At 39.8% G+C, this 22,780-nt stretch overlaps 1 protein-coding gene across 1 annotated transcript in view; it reads left to right on the top strand.

Moving 5' to 3' along the window:
- The window catches only part of RGS17 (regulator of G protein signaling 17), a 67,551-nt gene extending 44,771 nt beyond the window's left edge, over positions 1–22,780 (top strand). The window contains exons 3-5 of the mRNA XM_008154678.3: positions 5,192–5,281; positions 8,598–8,832; positions 21,929–22,780. Of these exons, the coding sequence (XP_008152900.2) occupies positions 5,192–5,281; positions 8,598–8,832; positions 21,929–22,117 (514 nt within the window). The 3' untranslated portion in view covers positions 22,118–22,780. The remainder of the gene's footprint in view (positions 1–5,191; positions 5,282–8,597; positions 8,833–21,928) is intronic.

Below are 22,780 nucleotides of genomic sequence, written 5' to 3'. Positions count from 1 at the left end.
CAAAAAGGTGAAATTCCATAGTTAATGTTTTCTATAAAGGGAAGCAGCAATGCATAGCAAAAATAAGCATGAGACAAAGAAGTCAAAAGACATGTATGCCAATGCTAACACTGACATATGTTGGTGTGGGCATTACTAGCATCTACGTCAACCTTGGGGACTGTTTCCTATTAAATAAAATGGGAATGATTAATAACAAATCCCTGCCTACCTTACAGGACGGTTATGAGAAAGAAGTAGCAAGGCAATGTATGAGGAAGTGTTGTGTAATAATGGCAAGGTGTCAGTATTTCCTCAGGTTGAGGTAAAAAGTTCTTTAGAGGAAAAAAAGTTCTTTGGTAAAATTGGAATTATCATTTTAATATGCAAACAGTTGGCCCTCCCATTCAGTTAAGCGTGTGTAATAATTTGCCTTTTTGTCACAGTTTTTAGTCTTTACTTTGTAGCCTTGTGTAGTAGGCACTACTATTGTCCCCATTATAAACGAGGAAAATAAAATAAGGAAAGCCAAAATCATCTTAAGGGAAGTATGATCTACACTGAGTGGCCAGATTATTATGATCTCTGAACACATAATAATCTGGCCACTCAGTGTATATCCTATATAATAAAAGGCTAATATGCAAATTGTCCCCTCGACATGGAGTTCGGCCAGCAGGCAGGCCGGCCAACCGCTCATGTCCCCTCCCCCTGGCCAGGCTGGCCGGACCCCACCCATGCACGAATTCATGCACTGGGCCTCTAACATATATATATACATACACTGAGTGGCCAGATTATTATGCATTCAGAGATCATAATAATCTGGCCACTCAGTATATATTTGGAGTCTCCTCCTTGTGTTCTTGGCCCATTACGTAGCTACACCTCACTGCCTATTCTAATTTATTGCTTCCACCCTGAAACATCTGATCTCTCCATTTTGTCCTACATTTATAACATTTCTTTTTTTCTTTCTTTCTTTTTTTTTTGCAACTCCCAGCCTCCACACATTCCCCCCCTCTACTTGGAACTCCCTTTGTCCAAGTCTCCATCCGGCAAACGCCTGTTCATTGTTCAATCCAGTTTAATCATTACCTCCTCTGGAAAGCTTTTCTCAGTTCTCTCATGCAAAATTGTAGATACTGCGCCTGTGTCTGCAAAACACCCCATGCAAACCTCTATCTTAGCTCTCAGTGCAATGCCACGTGATGCTTACTCACCTGCTAGAGCTCCTCGATTTCACAGCCTGTCTTATTGATCTTTCTTTATTGAGTTGAGAGTGAGAAAGAAGCATCAATATGTTGTTCCACTTATTTATGCATTCATTGCTTGCTTCTTTTATGTGCCCGAACTAGAGATCGAACCTTCAACCTTGGCGTATCAGGATGGTGCTCTAATAAACCGACCTACCTGGCCATGGCCTCATTGATCTTGAATTTCCAACCCAGGCAATGTTGCATAAACCAGGTGTCTCAAACGTATTTATAAATTGTTGTCAACCACTAAACAAAGCTGTTGTATTATTTCACCATGATATTTTGATTGAGGAAAATGCAACATTTCAAGGATAACCTACCGATTCTCTTTCAGAAGCTGAAGGGTGTTGATCTCGTGTTTGCACTGGGAAATTTGAGGCAGAAGCTGTTAAATCAAAAAGGAAACACTGAGATCATGATGTGAGCCTACTAGAATATATGCCTTAACAATGACAGGGGTTCCTTCATGAACCTTCATGTCATAGTGCATTAAATTTAGGCATCGTATTGATTCCTCAGTTGAGTTTTTGTATAAACATGTAGTTTTGTGCTCAGCCTCTATCCCAGAGTTACCATGGCTACTGCACTGTCTTCATTTATTTGCCCATTTCAAGGGTTCTCTCTAAGAACCAGTTGTTTTCTCTTCCAAAATAGGCCCTGCACGTAAACATGATGACAAATCAGTAGGTAAATGCTATAATGGGCAGCCAGCAATGTTTTCCTCACCCCACTCTCCAAACTCCCTGAAAACAAATCAAAAGTCCATCCATGCACAAAGCAGGCATTATCTCCTGATTTTTCAGAAACATACCAACTGTATTTCTCCCTTCTCAGAGTCACCATCCTCCAAAATGTCTAATGGGATTGTAAGTGCTTATTTGTGCATATGTAGCCTAGGTTATTGTCATCGTCTTCCATAAATATTTAAGCTCGATCAAGACTCCCACCGTGAGCACTGTATATGCATTCTGCTCTATTTAGGGGTTTAGTTGTTGAAAACAGAAAGTTCGTTTAAGATGTTACAGACACTGTAAAAGTAAAAAGTCTCCACAGGACTCCTCATTACTGTTAAACTTGATGTTTTCCTTTTAGAGCTTTTCTCGAGCATATACAACATGTATATGTTGATCTAAAGCAAATTTATCTTAACAAGACCCACTATATTACTTAGAGCAAGACTAAGTGAAATTGGGGGCAGATATTCGTCATTCCCAAGACATAAATGACAGTCTAGTAGCAACTCTCCTATCAGTTTCTCCATTTCTTTTTATCTTAAAATGGCATTATCAGTCGTTCTTGACAAATAAAACTTTGAAACTGGTTTTTCAAGAATTGGCAAGTTGATTAACAGGACACTTGTCAGTTTCTCTCTACAGGACAAGTTTGTGTCCAATATTCTATCAAGAAATGGAGCAAACAGTGGGCAGTTAAGCACTTATTAAATGTCTATTTTAAGTCACTTTAGTACACATGTGTGTCCATATTTTACCATCTGTAAGAAATGAAAGATAGAAACACAACCCAATATTTCATAATGATCACTTTAATATGGTGGCATTTGGGGTGTTTGTAAATATCACGGAAACAGATAGGAGAGCCAGAATTCATGTTCAGAAACTTGTTAATCATGTGTGTGGATTCCAGATTTAATATTCCACAGCAAAGACACCATAGAGAAAAAATGATTTTAAAATGTTGCATAAAATGGAGCATTCTTGCATTTGTGTGTCACACTGCACTTGTGTGGAAATGTAACAAAAATAATTTTTAAATGTATTATTTAATCAACAAAAGCATGCTTTTTCCCCTCTACTTTTTATAGTACCTTACTATGTGTGTGCACACACACATAAGCTCAGTAAAGCTTGGCAGAATGAGTATTCATTTCCTATTTAAATATGATCTTTCTAGAATGTATCAAACATTTTCATATTTTATACATTTGGCATCATTAATTTCTCCCAGGAAGTTTCACAGAATAATGCCAACCTCCTCCCACCCATTTTTTCATAAGCATTGGAAAGACATCAATTTCCAGAGAAGCATTGTCGTCAAAGACACTTTGAGAAGTCAGTGACTCTTGTAAACACAGCCCTGACCTAAGTGTCAGGACCACGGAGGACTGAGGTCTCCTAGGCTACCTCCATCTGCAAACACATTCGCAGTCCCCACACGCGGGCACACAGACAAATGCGCTGCTCTCTCTGAATCGGCTTTGCTGTATCCCCATGGCTTCCTACCCCGAGGGCTCTGGAATGGCTGCCTTCCCGCAGGGCACAACTCCGTTTGCTGGGTGTCTGAGCAACAAGCAGCTGTCATGACTGCTTCCCAGAATTCTTGGGGCCACACCACGTTTGGGAAGGTTTACTCTTTTCTCGCCATGGTCCTGCACCAATAAATCTGCCACTCTCCCTAGAAATTGTTAGAAGAGAACTTAGGTTTATTCACTTTTTGTTTTGTTTTGTTCTTTCATTGATGTGCCCTGGTTCTGACTAAAGAATCCTTTCCAATTCTTATTGGGTTCACTTTTCTCCAAGTAGTCAACTTTCTCAACTAAATGTCCTTGGCTGGTCTCACTTCCGTTGTAGAGGGACCTCTCTTCCTTAAATTCTTCCCTTTGCTCCATTCTCTCCACCCTCACCCCTGCACCTGATCATGAAAGGAGGAATCCATGGGACATTGTCTCTGCTTCCCTTCCCAAATGCCAAACTTTGCAGATTAAGAACTACTTGTTGGAAGCTTTCTCCCACTAAACTCCTTCTGTCCACCATAACCATATTGAGTGACCCTTTTCTTCATTCACATAGTGAGTAGTTTGTTGTGTCAGTGCCTATCAGGAAGCATGGTTCATAATAGTTACTCAATAAAATCAGCAAGGTCATTTGCCAGAATCAGGTTCAAATTCCAACCATACCCATAGTTAGTGTCTGACTTTGGGCCGACGTAACACATAGCTCTTTGATTCACTGCTCATCTATAAAATGGGGATAATAAAATTAAAGGGGTAAAAAGTCAGTGCCTGGCATATAATAGGCACCAGAAAATCATGGTTCCCATTCCTTCTTGTTGGAAAAATGAACGAATGAATAAGAAAGAGATGCTACCTGAATTTCTTTTGTCGTCTGACAGGCTCCCATGAAGCTCCTCAGCTTCTGCATAAAGGGATCAGTTTGCTAATTTGCTAATCCAGTAGCTTGACTTTTCCAAGTCATCCTCCCCACCTGCTTCTTCATTTCTGTCCCAAATCTCCCTCATTATGTCTAGTCTGCATCTACACTACTCAGTTGCCATGGGCCTGAATCAGACAATTCTTAGTCTTGTTCTGAATTACTACTGTGCATGGGATTGCCCTGGCTCCTGTAATCCTATAGAATTCCTAAATTTATGTCCAGAGACACAGATTCCTCTCATCCAATGATCTCCTATTCAGAACCTCTGGAGACATTGGAATTGATTAACTGGGGTGAAAGGGCAAAGACAGAGTCAAATATAAATCCAGTAGTTCCAACTTGAGTGGATGGAGGAAGGATGTTATCAGTGGGGGAAAATAAAGGGAAAACAAACTATGAATAGCACTAACAAAAATTCAAAATGGAGTTATTACGAAGAGTGGCATAATAATGTGTATCAAATACTATCAAAGCATATAATCATGTAGGTATGTCAGGGATTTCAAGTAATTTAAATTATGTAAGGATGAAGTCAGAATGTATAATGGTATCCGTTTTTTAGTTCTGGTTTATTTTATAATTTGATTAAATAATGATTCTCTTTCCCTTAGTGGAAAGGGGCTTACCCATCATTTAAAAATGGCATTGCTCTTTTTGTACACTAAATAGTCTCACATAGTCGAAAGTAAAATTCTTCCGTGAAATATTTTCTTGCAATTTTTTTTCTTTTCTTTCAATACTTGGTTTTCCCTAGACAAAATAAAGTGTTATGCTACATTACAGCCTCACTGTTAGGAACGAAGAGAGAGCGGAAACTGCGGAAAGACCCACGCTCACCACCAAAATGGAGAGTATCCAGGTCCTAGAGGAAGGGTGAGTGACTCACATTATAATTGTGTCTTGTATTCAGATACTGATTACCTCGACTCGGTGCTTAAGTATCAGCTCTCGCTTCCTGTTACTCCTCAAAATGGTTTGGTGAAATGAATATACAAGCTGGGAGGTCTTACTTTGTGATTGCAATTGCTTTTCATGTACTTTTCTATTAGTTATGTGAAACTATCAGCTAAAATATTGCCTGACTTTCTCTTTCAAAAATAATGATTGTTGTATGAGTTAGCTCCCCAAATTGCCCTATTTTCTGACGTCCCTTTTCTGAGAATCTTTAACTTGTTCTCTTTATGTGGGAAGAATGTAAAATACACACACACACACACACACACACACACACACACACACACACACAAGATATGGAATTACCTAAGTCTGTCAGGAAGGGCACCCAGCTGGCATCTGGTCCCATGTCCTTCAGAACAGACTCTATCCAAGTATTTTATCCAAAATGAGAAGTTGAATGCAGAACTGAATCTATAGAATTAAATCAAAACACAAGTAGAATATTCATAAAATTATAGTGCTTTCTTTTTCTACTTATGAGAAGGTTTTAATGTTGCTGCTTCATAGTAATTTTTCTTCTTTTGAATTTTTTTTAATGAATGAGAAAGTTCAGACAGTTTTGAATAGCAAAAATCTGTTTCAAATACTTGCTCAAAAAGATATGTATACCTTCTTTGGAAACTTATTAAATAGAACAATGAATGAGAAAGCAAGACCAATCCTATATACTAAAAGGCTAATATGCAAATTGACTGAACGGAGGAACGACCAGTCGCTATGATGTGCACTAACCACCAGGGGGCAGATGCTCAATGCAGGAGCTGCACCCTGGTGATCAATGCGCTCCCACAGGGGGAGCGCTGCTCAGCCAGAAGCTGGGCTCACAGCTGGCGAGTGTAGTGGTGGTGGCAGGAGCCTTTCCTACTTCCACAGCAGCGCTAAGGATGTCCAACTGCTGGCTTAAGCCCACTCCCCATGGGCTCCCAGACATCCCCCGAGGGCTCAGGCCGGGATGAGGGACCCCCAAGTGTATGAATTCCATGCACCAGGCCTCTAGTTTAACCATAAGAATCTCCAGTTCATTTCTTTCACTTCTTAGATGTATAAGCAAAGGGAGTAATAACTGGTGGTTTCTGCAGGGAAGTATTCACTGAAAACCTGAATATAGATCTCTAAAACGTTCTCATTGTCATTGTAAGGGCCCTGTGCTCTGTTGCTGTGATATCTCCATTTATGGGTAACAATGCATTTATAATACAAGGTGGGCAAAAGTAGGTTTACAGTTGTGAGTATGAAAAACATGGAGTTTATTCTTGTATTATTATTTATTAACTAGAGGCCCGTTGCACAAAGATTTGTGCCAGAATGGGCCTTCCTTCCCCTGGCTGCCGGCAGCGCCTTCGCTCTGGCCAGAGCTGCCTTTCCGCCTTCCCCCACTGCCCAGAGGCCCGGAGAGGCTGGGGTGGTGCATCCACCCTGCCCCCAGCCGCTTGGCACCTGTGTGTGCTAATTTGCATACTCGCTCCTGATTGGCTGGTGGGCGTTGCGAAGGTATGGTCAATTAGCATGTTACTCTTTTATTATGTAGATTACTAGAGGCCTGGTGCATGAAATTCATGCACAGGGGAGGAGGGAGGGTCCCTCAGCCCAACCTGCACCCTCTCGCAATCTGGGACTGCTGGCTCCTAACCGCTCACCTGCCTGTCTGTCTGATCACCCCTAACCAATCTGCCTGCCTACCTGATCTCCCCTAACCACTCGCCTGCCTGCCTGCCTGCCTGATCATCCCTAACTGCTCGCCTGCCTGCCTGATCACCCCTAACTGCCTCTGCTTGCCTGCCTGATTGCCCCTAACCACTCTGCCTGCCTGATGCCCCTAACTGCTCGCCTGCCTGCATGATTGCCCCTAACCACTCGCCTGTCTGCCTGATCACCCCTAACCATTCTGCCTGCCTACCTGATTGCCCCTAACCACTTGCCTGCCTCTCTAATCATCCCTAACGACTCAGCTGCCTGCCTGATTGCCCCTAACTGCCTCTGCCTCAGCCCCTGCCACCACAGCTTCATCCTGAAGGATGTCCGGAATGATATCCGGAAGGTCGTTCAGTTGTTTGGTCTAATTAGCATATTATGCTTTTATTATTATAGATTGTATTATTTTCCATAGGAACAACTGTAAACCTACTTTTGACCCAGCCTCTATTTAATAGAATAATTATTTAAGTTTAGGAAAATATGTGACAAGTGCACAAAGTATGTTTTAGATCCAGTGATAAGTGAAAAAAAAAAAAAAGCTACTAGAAATGAAAAGAGAAACTGTGTCTTATGGCTTCAAAATGAAAATCTACATCAGATGCAAGTGAAAAATTCAGTTTGCCCTTCAAACAATGAATGTATGGACTGTTTCTACCAACTTGCAATATACAGGGTGTCCCCAAAAATGTGTATACACACTTTAACAGCTGATAACTCAATTGATACTTCTTTCTTTTCAGCCAGACTAAGCTTTTAACAAAATAAATTTATCCTAAAATGCCACTGGAAGTTCAAAAATGCACTTGAAGTACAGACACTACCTTTATAATTATTCAAAGTGTATATACATGTTAATAGCTGATAGCTCACTTAATTTTCACTCCTTTTCAGGTTTAACTGATTTGAAATAATGCATTAAGCCAGACTAAGCTTTAAACAAAGAAAATGTATCCACTAGACTTTTTATGGGGATACATAAACGATAATTTACTGTACAAAACCGGCAATGGTTGACAAATACTGAACAAAATGATTCTTGATGTTCGCAATTCCATTGCTTCAAGTTATCAGCAGTGCCTGGACCAGAGTGGTCATCAGTTTGAAAACAGGCATTGACCAAAAAAAAAAAAAAATCATTCATTTCTGTTGATTCTTTTAAATATTGAAAATGAACTGTATGTTAATAAATACTGACTTTATAATCATTCAAAGTGTGTATACATTTTTGAAGACACCCTATAATAAGGTTTGAACATTTGCAATCTCCATTAGGAATCTGCTATGACCATGTGCATAGTATGTATAGTCACTTGCTATTTGAACACTAGGCTTCCTGACATGCAGCTGGTGCGTCACACTCATTTTTGTCAAGACCCAGAAATAACTAACATGGTCCTGGTGGCTGATTTGCCAGAGAAGACCACACTGAGTGGCAATGACCACTAGATGGCAGCAATTGAATAGCAGTTCTATTTGCTCCTCTCCCCCTATCTGGGTCAAAGTCACCTTTGATTATGGGCCCATTCTTTCTCTGCAGCCAAAACCCCACTACAGATGAAGTCTTGTCCTGGTCTCAAAATTTTGACAAGATGATGAAGGCCCCGGCAGGAAGAAATCTTTTCCGAGAGTTCCTCCGAACAGAATACAGCGAAGAGAACCTACTGTTCTGGCTTGCCTGTGAAGACTTAAAGAAAGAGCAGAACAAAAAAGTCATTGAAGAAAAGGCCAGAATGATATATGACGATTACATTTCGATACTATCACCAAAAGAGGTAAAAAACTGGCAAATATTGACCTGAGTTTCCTAACACCCAGGGTGAACCTAAAGGCACTTCTGTCCAAATCGGGTAGTGCATGGGGGTGTGTGTGGGCAGGCAAGGAGGCTTCTCCGGGGAGAAAACGGGGATCCGTTGTGAGGATCTCCCTGCATATGTATTTGAAAGCTAGACTTCCTCGCTGTGCTTTGATCATTTGTCTCTGGCTGACTCTGTGGTAGTCTCATTGCTTCTCAGAACTAACACTAGGAAGCCTGTTGAAAATACAACTTGCTATGACTTGAACTAAAGTGGAAAGGAGTTTGCTTTGGGGCAGTGTTTCTCCAAGTGCAATCCCCACATCAACTGTCAATCACCGGGAGCATTTGTTTGAAAAGCAAATTCTTGAGGCCTACCCAGGACTTCTGAATCCGACACGTTTGAAATAGCCAGGAATCTGCACTTTTAACAAGTTTTCCACGTAAAGATGAGTTTGGAAACCTCTGGTAGAGGGGCTCAAAAACACACACAAACATGCCACGTTTGGTGATGCTTATGACACAATTTTTACAGAACTGAAGAGTGATCCATTAATATTCTTGAGCAGAGATGGGTATGGTAATTATTTTACTTACCTAGTTTTGATGCTATTGAAAGTACAAGCTATTTTTCCCATTGCCACAATATACCTAATAAATTAGGAGCATTTCAAGCAAACAAATGAATACTTTTTCATTAACTTTATAAAAATTAATTTGCTCCTGAGAAATGTTCCTGCAGTTAGAGTTCAAAGCTGTTGGGGAGGGAGGGGTGAATGGTCTGCCTCCAGTGCTGAGCTCCAGAGGCACTTTCCTGCATCTGAACTCAGAGGTTCCTAGAATGCCTTGTCTTCTCCACACCACCCTCTTAAGCCACTTTGGTTTTTACCTGTGCATTTAAATGTCCTGACCTCGTACTTTTCTGCTCCCAGAGATTATCCTTCAACACTTGATGGGGCCTCAGATGCCTTACACTCTTACCTTGAAATCTATAGAATGGATTAGTGTCTACTTTAGCAATCTCTATGTTTGAAAGTCTATATAAACTACTTCACCTCTAATGAGGCATACCTACGTAATTCACTTTTTTATTAGATTATAAGTGTCATTGATATTCCAGAGTACTCCAATCATATTGTCTTTTAAAGATGAGAAACCTTGAACTGCATACAAAAAGATTGTTTTGTTTTTTTATTTCCTGTATTTACATTAGAAAGGTATTCATAGCAACAAGGTGGGGAGAATTATTTCTGTAGCCTTGATACATTTATTCCAGGTGCCTTTGTAGTTCTAACACCATTATAATTCTGCATCCTAAAAATACATTCTTCAGGCTTCTGGTCTACCTAGAACCTTAGCATTTAATCAATACTGCTTGGATTTTATTAGCACATTAACATTTTTCTCATTTTTAATTTAATATTTCATTGCATGGCAAATATATCAAATAATTAAAATGAGCCCAGAGGCATGCTTCTCTTGCCCATAATCTATATAATAAAGCCTAGTGACCGTTATGGTGGAACGACCAGAACAACTGGTCGCTATGACATGCACTGACCACCAGCGGCAGACACTCAATGCAGGAGCTGCCTCCTGGTGATCAGTGCACTCCCACAGCTGGAGCGCCACTCAGCCAAAAGCCAAGCTCACGGCTGGTGAGCACAGTGGTGGTGGCGGGAGCCTCTCCCACCTCCATGGCAGCGCTAAGGAGCGGGCAGGTGGGCAGTTAGGAGTGAGGGTTCTCAGATTACAAGAGGGCACAAGCCGGGCTGAGGAACGCACGCCCCCCCTCCCCCACCCCACCACCACCACCACACACACACACACACACACACACATGAATTTTGTGCATTGGGCCTCTAGTTATACATAATTACAGAGTCTTACCCAGTACATTTCTCTTCCCAAAATATGTAATATGTGTCATCTTAAAAGGATAATTGCCTAGATTATCAGTCCATTCCTTTGTACTATCTAGATATCATCTTAAAATGATGACTATTCCATTTTAAAATAATGTTAGTAGAAAGAAAACATAGTTTCTGTATTAAGTATATATAGTTCCTTTACTTTAGTCAACATTTTCTAATTTTTAGTTTTTTATGGGAAATACTTTCCCATTGTCCTCTCAGCTCCCAATTTCCATGCATCACTGATGGAGCTTCGCAAAATACTTAATTTTCACAAAATTACTTCTTCTTTGGGCCATAGTTTAGGGAAATCATAGTTATTGATTATTGAAAGATAAACTATAGGAATTTCATTTTCTTTGTGAAAATAATGGAGTTTTGTTCTAACCCAGTGGTTGGCAAACTCATTAGTCAACAGAGCCAAATATCAACAGTACAACGATTGAAATTTCTTTTGAGAGCCGAATTTTTTAAACTTAAACTTCTTCTAATGCCACTTCTTCAAAATAGACTCACCCAGGCCGTGGTATTTTGTGGAAGAGCCACATTCAAGAGGCCAAAGAGCCGCATGTAGCTCGCGAGCCGCAGTTTGCCGACCACGGTTCTAGCCCAATTTAGACTTGAACTTGAGTTTCCCACAACAGTCATTAAAATAACGTTTTCTGATCACAAACACAATCTTTGCTAAATTAAATAGACTAATATTTAGTGTAATAGTCATATCTATGTTCTTTATTTTTTTAACACCTGTAATTAGGCCATACTCACTCTCTAATATCCTGAAAATACTACAGAGAGAGAGAGGTAAAATTCAAATTTTTATCACTGTTGCTTGTAAATATGCTGACTTGTGGAGAACATAACATAGAATCTAAGTTTTGGACTGTATGAACGGCCTTTGTTTAGCCAGTTGATTGCTTTCCTATCAACATAGTAATCATACAGGGATAGTCCAAAGGGTGTTTACCGTTGTGAGTACAGGAAACACAGGGTTTATTCTTGTATTAATAATTTATTAATTATTGTAAACCTACTTTTGCCCACTCTTGTGTTTGATTATTGTTTTGCAGCAAAAACAAATAAACCAAAACCATTAGATATTTGCAATTATAAAAGACAATGGTTAACAAGTCATGTGTTGAGCCAAAGTGTAGGTATAGTATAGTATATTTACGCTTGAACCATGTCCAGTGGCTTACCTCACCGATACACTTACAGTATAGCATGCCCTTTGTAGCTATCCCAGAGCCCTTTCCAAACTCTTACATCTCTCTGACCTTTCTGTGCAAACACTCATCAACTTCTAGTCAGCCTCAACACATTACCCATTGTCTGGCAATACTGAGTTATCACCCTTTACATTTTGTTAACCTACACTGGAGAGAACACGTAGCATCGAGACAGCCCTGACTGACCAGTAGTAGGAGCGCTGGACTGGTATTCCGGTGCATGGGATTCTAGTCCTGGCTCTGCTTCCACCTGCCTGTGTGACCCGGATACATTAGTTCACTGCATTCAAAAGGGGCAGAGAGAGGAGTAAACCAAATCGGAATGGCAGCTGCAAGGCCCTTGTACTGCTACTCCATTCTTCCCCCGAATGACACGGTTAATAAATCCTGGTCCTCCTTACTGTGGTCCCCAGATTCAACCTCAGAATATCTCGCAACCCTGTACTCAGAGCAGCTACTACAAACCAGGTGGGGTCGGGATCTTTTCCCATCGAGGGGCTAGATAATCTGGCCTTTCTACCTCTGAAATTCTATAACTGCTTCCCTTTATTCCAAATATTTTAAAGAACATGAACATCTGAACCCTTTATAAAGTGGTCATGAGTAAATACTAAAAATTGACAGGATTTCGTTCTTAACCAGAACTTCATTTTTCTTCACTACACTTTCATTTTATCTTAATTGGGTTGAGTTATAATGTTTCACTTTGTTAAGTGTAGAGAAAGTCTACATTCTTAAAATTACTTATATGTATATGATTTATTTACTACATGGAGCCAGTACGCTGAAAATTGCATTGCATTGTTTGTTTTAAGAGCACATGTTTATGGATTTTTAATAACTCAAACATTATGTTATAAAATAGATGTTTGCAATCAGGAGGCAATGTAACTACCATTTCTTGCTATAGCATACATTTTAAGAGGAGAAGGGCCACATTTTAAATTAAAAAATATACTTAAAAAACAAATTAAAAATAGCATTTCTTTCAAAATTCAATTTTCCTTTTTATGCAATGTCCTCAAAGAAAAAAACAAAACATATGGGGGCAGTAAAGAGGAATTTCGGGCTAATAACAGCCGTGCTGCACAGAGCAGATGCTACCGGCAGCTTCCGTTTATTAAGTATTGAAAAGACAAACCCAACAAAGAACAGAACTTTAATAAAAAGTCTGTTTACTAGTAAAGGTGTTACCAGCCATAAACAGCATGAGTTATAGAATGAAGAAATGATTATAAATCCTTGCAACAAATGTAAGACTTTTATCTGAATTGATGAAAACGATGTGTGTGCAGATATCTACAAATTCCCTTAGTGATGGCATTGTCTTCAACCAGGGCTGTCATCTGCCACTTACCCTCCAATGACACTAAGCACCTCACTTCAGTGCTCTGCGGCCTCAGCTTACTTGTTTCATAAAGCGATGGTATGGAAAAAGCTCTGAAATCTACGGAATCTATCTGCATGACAATTTTAATAGCAATGAGAATTGTTTGCTTTTTCTGATTTCATCCTAAATTCCCAATTGCTATCTGGGAGGAAAAAAAGCAATAAACCTACACACTAGAATTATCTAAAAATAATGCATGTGTGATAGGCATGTGGATTCAGTGTGTACATGTATATTCCTTTTAAAAGAAAACTATGTGAATTTAACACTTTCAATAATTTGCATCAGTTTTTATAAACAGGATTCATTTGACTGTATTTTCTTAAATTCATTTCCTTGTGCATGCATGTTATCATTCAAAAATACTTAGCAAGGGCATGCATATTATCAAGTGTTTCTTATGAGCCAGGTCGTAGGCTAGTTGTTTGGGATATGATAGCGAACAACAACACAAAAACCATTGGCCTAGCCCTTATGGAGTGCACATTTTTGGAAGACAGACAAAACAAGTGACTAAAGATTGTGATAAACATTATGGTGGAGGTAAAGGTCGAATGATGTAGTTTTAGAATAGGGGTAGTCAGGTAAGGTCACTCCGATTAGATAAAATTCAACTTGTTACAAAGTTTAAATACATTGGTTTTGATCAAAAAAGTGTCATCATACTTATGACCAATTATTATTGGTACCTTACATTGGGCTTAAACTTTATAGTTGGTGAAACGGTCAATGGTCTTACTATTTTATTACAATATGAGTCTCAAAGTAATATGTTAGCCACTAGGACCGATGGCATCATTTTACAGCAAAGAAAATTTATTCCCAAGAAAGGAAAACAGACTCTTCAAGGACATTAGAATTATATTCTTGTGGAGGGAGAACATAAGCCCAAGGTCTTCTGATTCCAAATGCAGTGCTCTTCTGACTACAACATGCTGGTTACTTATTCCATTGTCTAGTACTTTCTTCATGACTATAGATTTCTATGAACCCCACGTTAGAGCTTGAGGCCAAATGAGAAATAGCAACCTTCACTGCATGCCTGAACTTGGACAAGCAAGGTGAACTCTCCTATCATTTAAACCCTAGCGAGAAAATGGCTCCTGCCTTTTATCCTACCAATGATCTGTGCTTCAAGAACTAAATACCAACAAGTATTTGCAATCTGTGATTGTTTTCAGTAGAAACAATTGACACAAAATATGGCTAAAAGAACTCATGGTAAAAATGTCTTAAAACAGATGGGAGAACCAGCTATTCTTTAGATGTATAAAATTTATAAATGAATATATCCAGGGACAGAAGCTATAATCAGTAAAATTTAATATGGACATATAACCAAAAAAGAAAAAAATCTTTCAGTATTTTACTTAAAAAAAAATTCTAAATTAAACAACTTCAGTAAAATTAAAAATAAAATGCAAAAAAATGGGAGGATCTTAATCATGATATGCAAAAAAATTGTCTAAGGATTAACGTAATTTGCTTAATGAGGGGTGTCTATGAAGAAAAAGTACCTTCAGTAAAAATTTATCATTTTAGTGTAATTCTGCCAAAAATTAGTCAAAATGTCTATTGCATCTTAATGGCTAGCACAAAAAGGCAGCACCAAAACGTAGTGTGCTCCCTTTTGGCAGTAATCATTTATCTTTTTTAAAAAAATATATTTTTAAATTTATTTCAGAGAGGAAGAGAGAGGGAGAGAGAGATAGAAACCTCAGTGATGAGAAAGAATCATTTATCGGCTGCCTCCTGCATGCCCCACACTGGGGACTGAGCCTGCAACCCGGGCAGGTGCCCTGACCGGGAATCAAACTGTGACCTCCTGGTTCCTAGGTCAATGCTCAACCATGCGCCACACCCGCAGGGCAGTATTCATCTATCTCAATGTTCTCCTCCATGGAGTAGGAAAGCTGGTAGGAACGGGCATGGTATAGAACAGTGTGTGAACCAGATTCTCCCAACCCACACTGGAGAGATTCATCTTCATCCTCCCTCACCTTCCCTCCACCTTCATGTTGAACCTTTAGCTTTCATTACATTTTCCTCCCAGCTAGTTGGTGGTGTTGCCAATGGATATTTTTGTATGTGCAAGTCCCTTGCGTATCTTCTTGCCTGTCCCCTACTCCCCGTGGGAACGAGAGCTTCCAAGTTCACCGAGGCCCATCACAAAGTCACCAATGCCTTTTCCGAGCTTCCGTTGCCACCTCTCGACACTGCCCACGTTTCCAGCACTGCTAATAACACTGCCAGTTAAATCCTGCCAACCCTGTCGGTGCTGGCTTGTGCCCTGTCCCACTTCAACTCTGTCATGGCTGCACTGCACCCCTCCTTTCTGCCACTTAGATGCCAGTCCCTGAGGACTAAGAAAAGAATTTCCACGGCCCAAGGGCAGCGCTGTCTGTGCTACTTAACTTTCTGTTCCTGTAGGATGAGTTTTTTACAGGAGACTCCTCAGTCCCTCCTGCACTGGACCCCACATACGATGGCCTCGTAAGCCATCCAGTCGTTCCTGAGCCCTAGCGGGACGATGGCTCAGCACCCATGCTGGGGGCCACGCCCACTAACTTGTGTTAGAGAAGTTCCACAGTCTGAAGCACAGATGCCACAAGATGAAACTGTAGATTGTTAGACCCATGGGCTTTATCCTTGCTATTTGACCTCTCTACACTTCTTTTGACTGACCGACAACCTTTTCAAACAAACAACCAGATATGAAGGTAAATATTTTATTTTATTTTTTCATCATCCTGTATGTATTTATTGAACACCTTTTACACATACTGCAGCTGGGAGGGGGTGAGTACGGATTTAGTGTAAGACTTGGTGCCGATCTCAGTGAGTTTGTATTTTTAGCTTTTTTAATTGAATTTATTGGAGTGACATTAGTTAATAAAATTATATAGATGTACAATTCTATCATACATCATCTGTACATTGTATTGTGTGTTCACCACCCCAAGCCAAGTCTCCTTCCATTACCATCCATCCCCCCTATACAATCTCATACCTCCCCTCACCCCCCACTTCCCCTTTAGTAATCACCATACTGTTATTGTCTGTGTCAACTAGTTTGTTGTTTTTTTATTTTTTTTTTATTTTGCTTAATCCCTTCACCTTTTTTCACCCAGCCCCACAAACCCTGACTCCCCTCTGATGGCTGACAATCTGTTTTATATCTATGTGTAGGTTTCTGTTTTGTTTGTTAGTTCATTTTGTACATTACATTCCACATATAAGTGAAATCATATATTACTTGTCTTTCTCTGACTGGCTTATTTCACTTAGCATTATGGTATTCAGGTCCATACATGCTGTGTCAAAAGGTAAGATTTCTTTATTTTTTATGACCGAGTAGTATTCCATTGTGTAAATGTACTACGTAGAGTTTTTTAATCTAGTTCTTTAAAGATAGGCACTTGGGATGCTTCCAAATCTTGGCTGTTGTAAATAATGCTGCAGTGAACATAGGGGTATGTGTATTCTTTCAGATTAGTATTTCAGGTTTCTTTGGATATATTCCCAGAATTAGAATTGCTGAGTCAGGTAGCTCCATTTTTTATTTTTTGAGGCTGCACCAATATGCATTCCCACCAACAGTACACAAGGGTTCCCTTTTCCCCACATCTTAGCCAATGCACGTTGTTTGTCGATTTATTAATGATAGCCATTCTGATAGTTGTGAGGTGATATCTCATTGTGGTTCTAATTTGCATTTCTCTGATGATTAGTGACATTGAGTGTGTCTTCATATGTCTATTGGCTATCTGTATGGCCACTTTGGAGAAGTGTCTATTCAGGTCCTTTGCCCATTTTTTAATAGGATTGTTTGTTATCAGATGTATCACTGACAAATATGTTCTCCCATTTAGTAGGCTGTCTTTTCATCTTGTTTGATAGTTTCCTTTGCTGTGCCAAAACGTTTTAGGTTTATGTAGTCCCATTTGTTTATTTTTTCTCTTGTCTCTCTGGCCCAAGGACATATATTATTATTGATGTATAAAAATGCAACTGATTTCTGGACATTTATCTTGTAACCTACTATTTTACTGAATTAACTTACCAGTTCTAGTAGTTTTTGGGTAGAATCTTTAGGGTTCTCTACATACAGTATCATGTCATCTACAAATAATGACGTTTTCACTTCTTCCTTTCCAAGGGAAAAATGCCCCAGTCCTAGAGACACACAACTCGGTCTGTCCCAGAGTCTGCCAGGCACCTTATCTCAGCAGGGCAGGGCCCCTGGGAATCGGGAGGATGGGGCTAGTGTTTCTGTCATAAGAAAGAGGTGCTGGTCAGACATGGAGGGAGATGGGGATTGTGGCCCCTTCCCAGAAACACACGACTCAGCCTTTCCCAGATTTTGCCCAGACCTCTCCAGGGTGGAGTCACCATGAGTTGGGAGGGCAGTCCAATGGGAGGCCAGGGAGTGGGTCTAGTGGATCTCACAAGAGGGGGAAGTACTAGTGTAGTTCATGGGTAAGTGAGAAGAATAACCCCCACCCTCACCCCAAAGCTATATCATTCAATCACTGACACCCCCTGAGTTTGCCCAGACCTGTATATCCTGGCCCAGGCAGCTGACTCCTCAGCAGGGCACATGCTCCATAGTGTGGGGCAACATGAATTTCAGAGAGTGGGGCAATTATATTCTCCCAGGCTGATGCCATATGAAGGGGAGTGCCCTACCCAAGAAAGATGGCATCTGTGGTGTGGGAGAGGGACTCAGCACAGGTAACCTGGTGGCTGTCCCTTCAGCTCTCTCCCCAGAGCCACAAAACCCAGTCTGTACTCTTGCGACTCCAGTCCACTCTGCCTTCCCTCCGTAGAATTCCGGTGTGAGTGGCTACAAATGAGATTTTGTGTGTTGGTTCTTTAAAAGGGCACCTGTGTCTCTAGCAGACTCCCATCTCCCCTGGCAGAAAAAAATCTCTGCCATTTTCACAACTAGATATTATGTTGTACCGCTTTATTGCTCAGGTGCTTTGGACTGGGGAGCCCAGCTTGGTTTGGGGACCCCATGCTTCTCAGAGGGAAGCTTTGCAGCTGAGATATCCCTCTGGAAGCTCAGCCACCACTCATGGGAGCAGAGCCGGCCCTTCTCATTCTCTGCCCTTCCTACCAGTCTTGATGTGGCTTCTTCTGTAAATCCTTGGTCGTAAGACTTCTCTTCAGCTAGTCTTCAGTTGGTTATTCAGGTTGATTGCTCTATATTTTAGTTGTGATTCCAGTTTGGCTGAGAGAAGGTAAGTGTAGCTTCACCTACACCACAGCCATCTTGGATCTTCCTAAATATTTTGCTTTTCATATGGAAATAACAAATGTGCATTTGTTGTAGATTACTAAACATTGAATGGTACTACTTTCTCTATTTAGCAAGTTGAGTTATTTTATTTCTCTATCTTAAGATAACTAATATCATTCCAGCTACTGAAAAACTGTTATACTATATTCAACTATGTTATTGTTTCAGAAATAAATGACCTTCTTTCTTTATCACTAATCTAACGTTTCTTTCTCCATTGCAACAAAAAGTTCTCAAGTTTGAAAGTAAAAGGACCATTTATAAAAACAGTGGAGTGCATTTGGTAATACTTCACCTTATTATAACACCACATTACAGAATAAGATCAACCAGTTTAAATTCCCATGCCAACATTTTCCTGTTAAGTAGAAACACAAATGATATTTTAAATACAAAGCTGAGAAAATTTTCTGTACTTTTTATTACTTTGTACTTGATGATCACTTCATATGGCAATAACACAGAGAATAAAACCTAAGTGATATGATTACAGAATACTTTTCTTTTTACAATTCATGACACACTGAGTGGCCAGATTATTGTGATCTCTGAACGCATAATAGTCTGGCCACTCAGTGTATATCCTATATAATAAAAGGCTAATATGCAAATTGTCCCCTCAACCAGGAGTTCGACCAGCAGGCAGACCGGCCAACCGCCCATGTGCCCTCCCCCTACCCATGTACAAATTCATGCACCGGGCCTCTAAAATACACACACACACACACACACACACACACACACACATACACACACATATATATATATATATATATATATATATATATATATATATATATATACTGAGTGGCCAGCTTATTATGTGTTCAGAGATCATAATAATCTGGCCACTCAGTGTATATGCCAAGAGTTGTTTCATTTTTGTTCTTTATATAAGTTGGTCTAGCTAGGCCACAGATATTTAGTCTGGATCACCGTTTCCTAATAAATCCTCCCATAATAGCCATCCCAAGGGTATATCAATCAACTCAGTTCCACGTGGACTATAGAGCTCAGAAATCTGGGGACACCAGATTTGGACTGTTTCCAACTCTGGGTATAATTGAAACAGTGGATGGGACAAGAAGCCAGAACAAAAAAAGCTTGTGAAAAATAATTGTGATGAAATGTTTAGGTATAAATATGAAAGATTTGTATAAACTTGAGTACATCATGAGACAGATGCCTATGGATCAGGGTGCCCTACTACTTGTAAAACAGTAAGGACTGAGGAAATCAGTCAGGACTCAGTGATGGTTTGCCTCTTACAGGGTTTTGCTAACATGTCCTTTCAGGGCAGAGCTTAGTTCTGTTCCCCAAAGATGCACTTATTGAGATTAATTTTTCTCCACTTACCTTACCAACATGCTCTACCAGTTCCAACAGGATTAGCATTTAGTGAGGAAAAACGATCACAGAATCACTTACAAAATTTCTGTATATTTTTCAAATAACATCATATTGATTAATGAGTGTTCTGAATTCCTACTTATGTTTCTCCTTTCAAAGATTCCACTTCAAGCAATTATCCTGCTTAATCTTTTTTTTTTTTAACATTCAACTATTACTTTACTCATATTACCACGTTTAAGTTACATGGAAAGGACAACAAAGCAGTTCTGCCCCATGTCAGGAAAAGTTGTCCATCAACACCAAGTACATGGTGGCAGATAACACGGGATGGTGACAGCTTTGGGTCCAGGACAAGGGAGAATGGGCTCTGGTGCTCTGGTTCATCTCCAAGAAGAGTATAGCGCAGTGGCCAGCACAAGCCATGCTGACACGGAACCTTTCACACCGATCACAGGTTCGGATCTCTTCTCGGAAGCTAGTAAATCAAGTGAAATAATTGGGTTAAGAAACCTTTTAAAATGAAGCCCAGATAAGTTTAAAAACCATGCTCTTGACACATTTTCCTTTCCCACTCTAATAGACTTTATTTTTTTTCTCACACAGCCCACCATGTAGCTGCAGATAGACTATTCTGCCTCAAGATGGAAAAGTAGCGGGGGGGGAAAGCTAATAGCATCTGCATAATATTCTCTCTACACACTGTTGTTGGGTGGAAAATAGAAAATTTTAAAAAGAAAGGAAGAAATGTTCCATCTTAGATTCTCATAACCTCTTGTTCCGTAGTTCATGAATCCGACTCTGATGCTAAGGTGACAGTGTATATATGAAATTTTTGTTTTCAGTGAAGGAGATCAGGATAGAGAGGAAGTTATCTCTTTTTCTTCAAGAGTTATCAGATGGTACCTGCTCCTGAAGACCCTCACTGTCTCGAACTAGAGCACGCTGTAGGATCACAGGGCCTTCCTTATAAGCTGGCTGTCTCCAGAGGCAAATTTACAGATCCAGCCTGGTTTGCTATAGCAGTTTTTACAGCTCACATCTGGAACCATGTGGCAGCCAGTGAGCATGACCTGGTCTTGAATTTTCCTGTACTGAAGGCTAATTCCCTAACAAACTCGTTAAAAAGAAATGCTCCGCCCAGTGGCCTCTGGGAACCGAGTGGAGATGAGTTCTGAGCGTCAGTTTGAATAAAAAACCGGATGGGTACCACCAATATGACCAAGGAAAATTCTGCCCATTTTTATAGTTGACATTTTAAAGACCCTGAGGTTACTTCAGGATTTTGATTTGTCAAGGAGACCATGAGTGGCTGTGAAATTGGCAGCTGCCTCTGCTCAATGTTTAGTACAGAGATCTTTGCTTGTATTCTGATGGAAGGACTGTATTATAGTTTCCTAGGCCTTGCCAAGTAGACCTAAGGCATAAAGAATATCTGTTGTGGTTCTGCTCTATTAGGAACTTCCACATTCCTGGTTTTCTACTCTTGACAAAGTAGAACTTGGGATATGAAACTATCAGCATTGGGTACAGATGTCAATAATGTTTTCCAGAGAACTATGCTCTGCAAGATATCTACCTTGTTCCATAAAGAGGGTCTCCCCCAATGTCACATACTAGTAGGAAGGAATTCTCTGCTACCCCAACAATAAATAGAAATTGTCAAAAACGATGTTTTTTTGTTTGTTTGTTTGCTTGCTTTTTGTTTTTTAGTTCAATTTTTGAAGGAGAACAGTATGCAAGGTTATGTAGCCTTGAAAAAGATAACCTTAAGATTTAGGTAGCTGGATTTACTCTGGAATTTCTCTGAAGTGTCATGAACCTCTAGTTATTTAATTGAGAAAATTTGAAAAAATATGATTTAATGTATTGCTCTTATTTCTTTTTAGGTCAGTCTTGATTCTCGAGTTAGAGAGGTGATCAATAGAAATCTGTTGGATCCCAATCCTCACATGTATGAAGATGCCCAACTTCAGATATATACCTTAATGCACAGAGATTCTTTTCCAAGGTTTTTGAACTCTCAAATATATAAGTCATTTGTTGAAAGTACTGCCAGTTCTACTTCTGAATCTTAATTTTTATTTAAAGAAATCATTTTGGAGGGCTGGGATGGGAAATAAAAGTTGTCATATAACACCAGACACGGAGTTCCTGGAGAACTACAGTTTAGCATTCCTCAGGCTACTGTGAAAATAAAACCATATGGTCTTTGTCTCCATTTTTATCAAGGTTATCCATGGTTAACTTTGGAGAAAATACCACATAAAACAATGAATTGCCAAATTAAGTTTGTTGTACTCAACACTCATACTACTTGCAAGCAAACTGTATTTGTAGTCCTATGAACAGTCTCCTAGTGTATTTCCAGAGACTGCATGTGCAAAGTCAAACTGCTTCATTTGCCATGTAGTTGTTGTAATATTTAATCCAATGACATAACTTATATCTGTATTTAAGGACTTTTGTGCAATATGGTCTCACAGAAATAATTGCCAAAAAGTGGGCTGTAGTTTGCATTTTTAAATATAATCTAAGACAGACAAAGCCAATTTTTAAATTGTAAACAATAGTATTCAACATGCTATATACTGTGCTCAGTACACTCATTTTGAAGCCAATATATCTGTACATGAAAAAAGAGCTATTTATCTCTGTTTGTTGGGAAATCCCAATGGGGCATTCCTCTGGTTGTTCACTGCCAAAACTGTGGCATTTTTATTACAGAAGCATTTGTTGTG

The sequence above is a fragment of the Eptesicus fuscus genome, chromosome 10 (genome assembly GCF_027574615.1).
Source record: "Eptesicus fuscus isolate TK198812 chromosome 10, DD_ASM_mEF_20220401, whole genome shotgun sequence".
NCBI classification, from domain to species: domain Eukaryota; kingdom Metazoa; phylum Chordata; class Mammalia; order Chiroptera; family Vespertilionidae; genus Eptesicus; species Eptesicus fuscus.
Note: the sequence above shows the minus strand (reverse complement) of the source record. Positions and strands in the feature narration are given on the sequence as shown.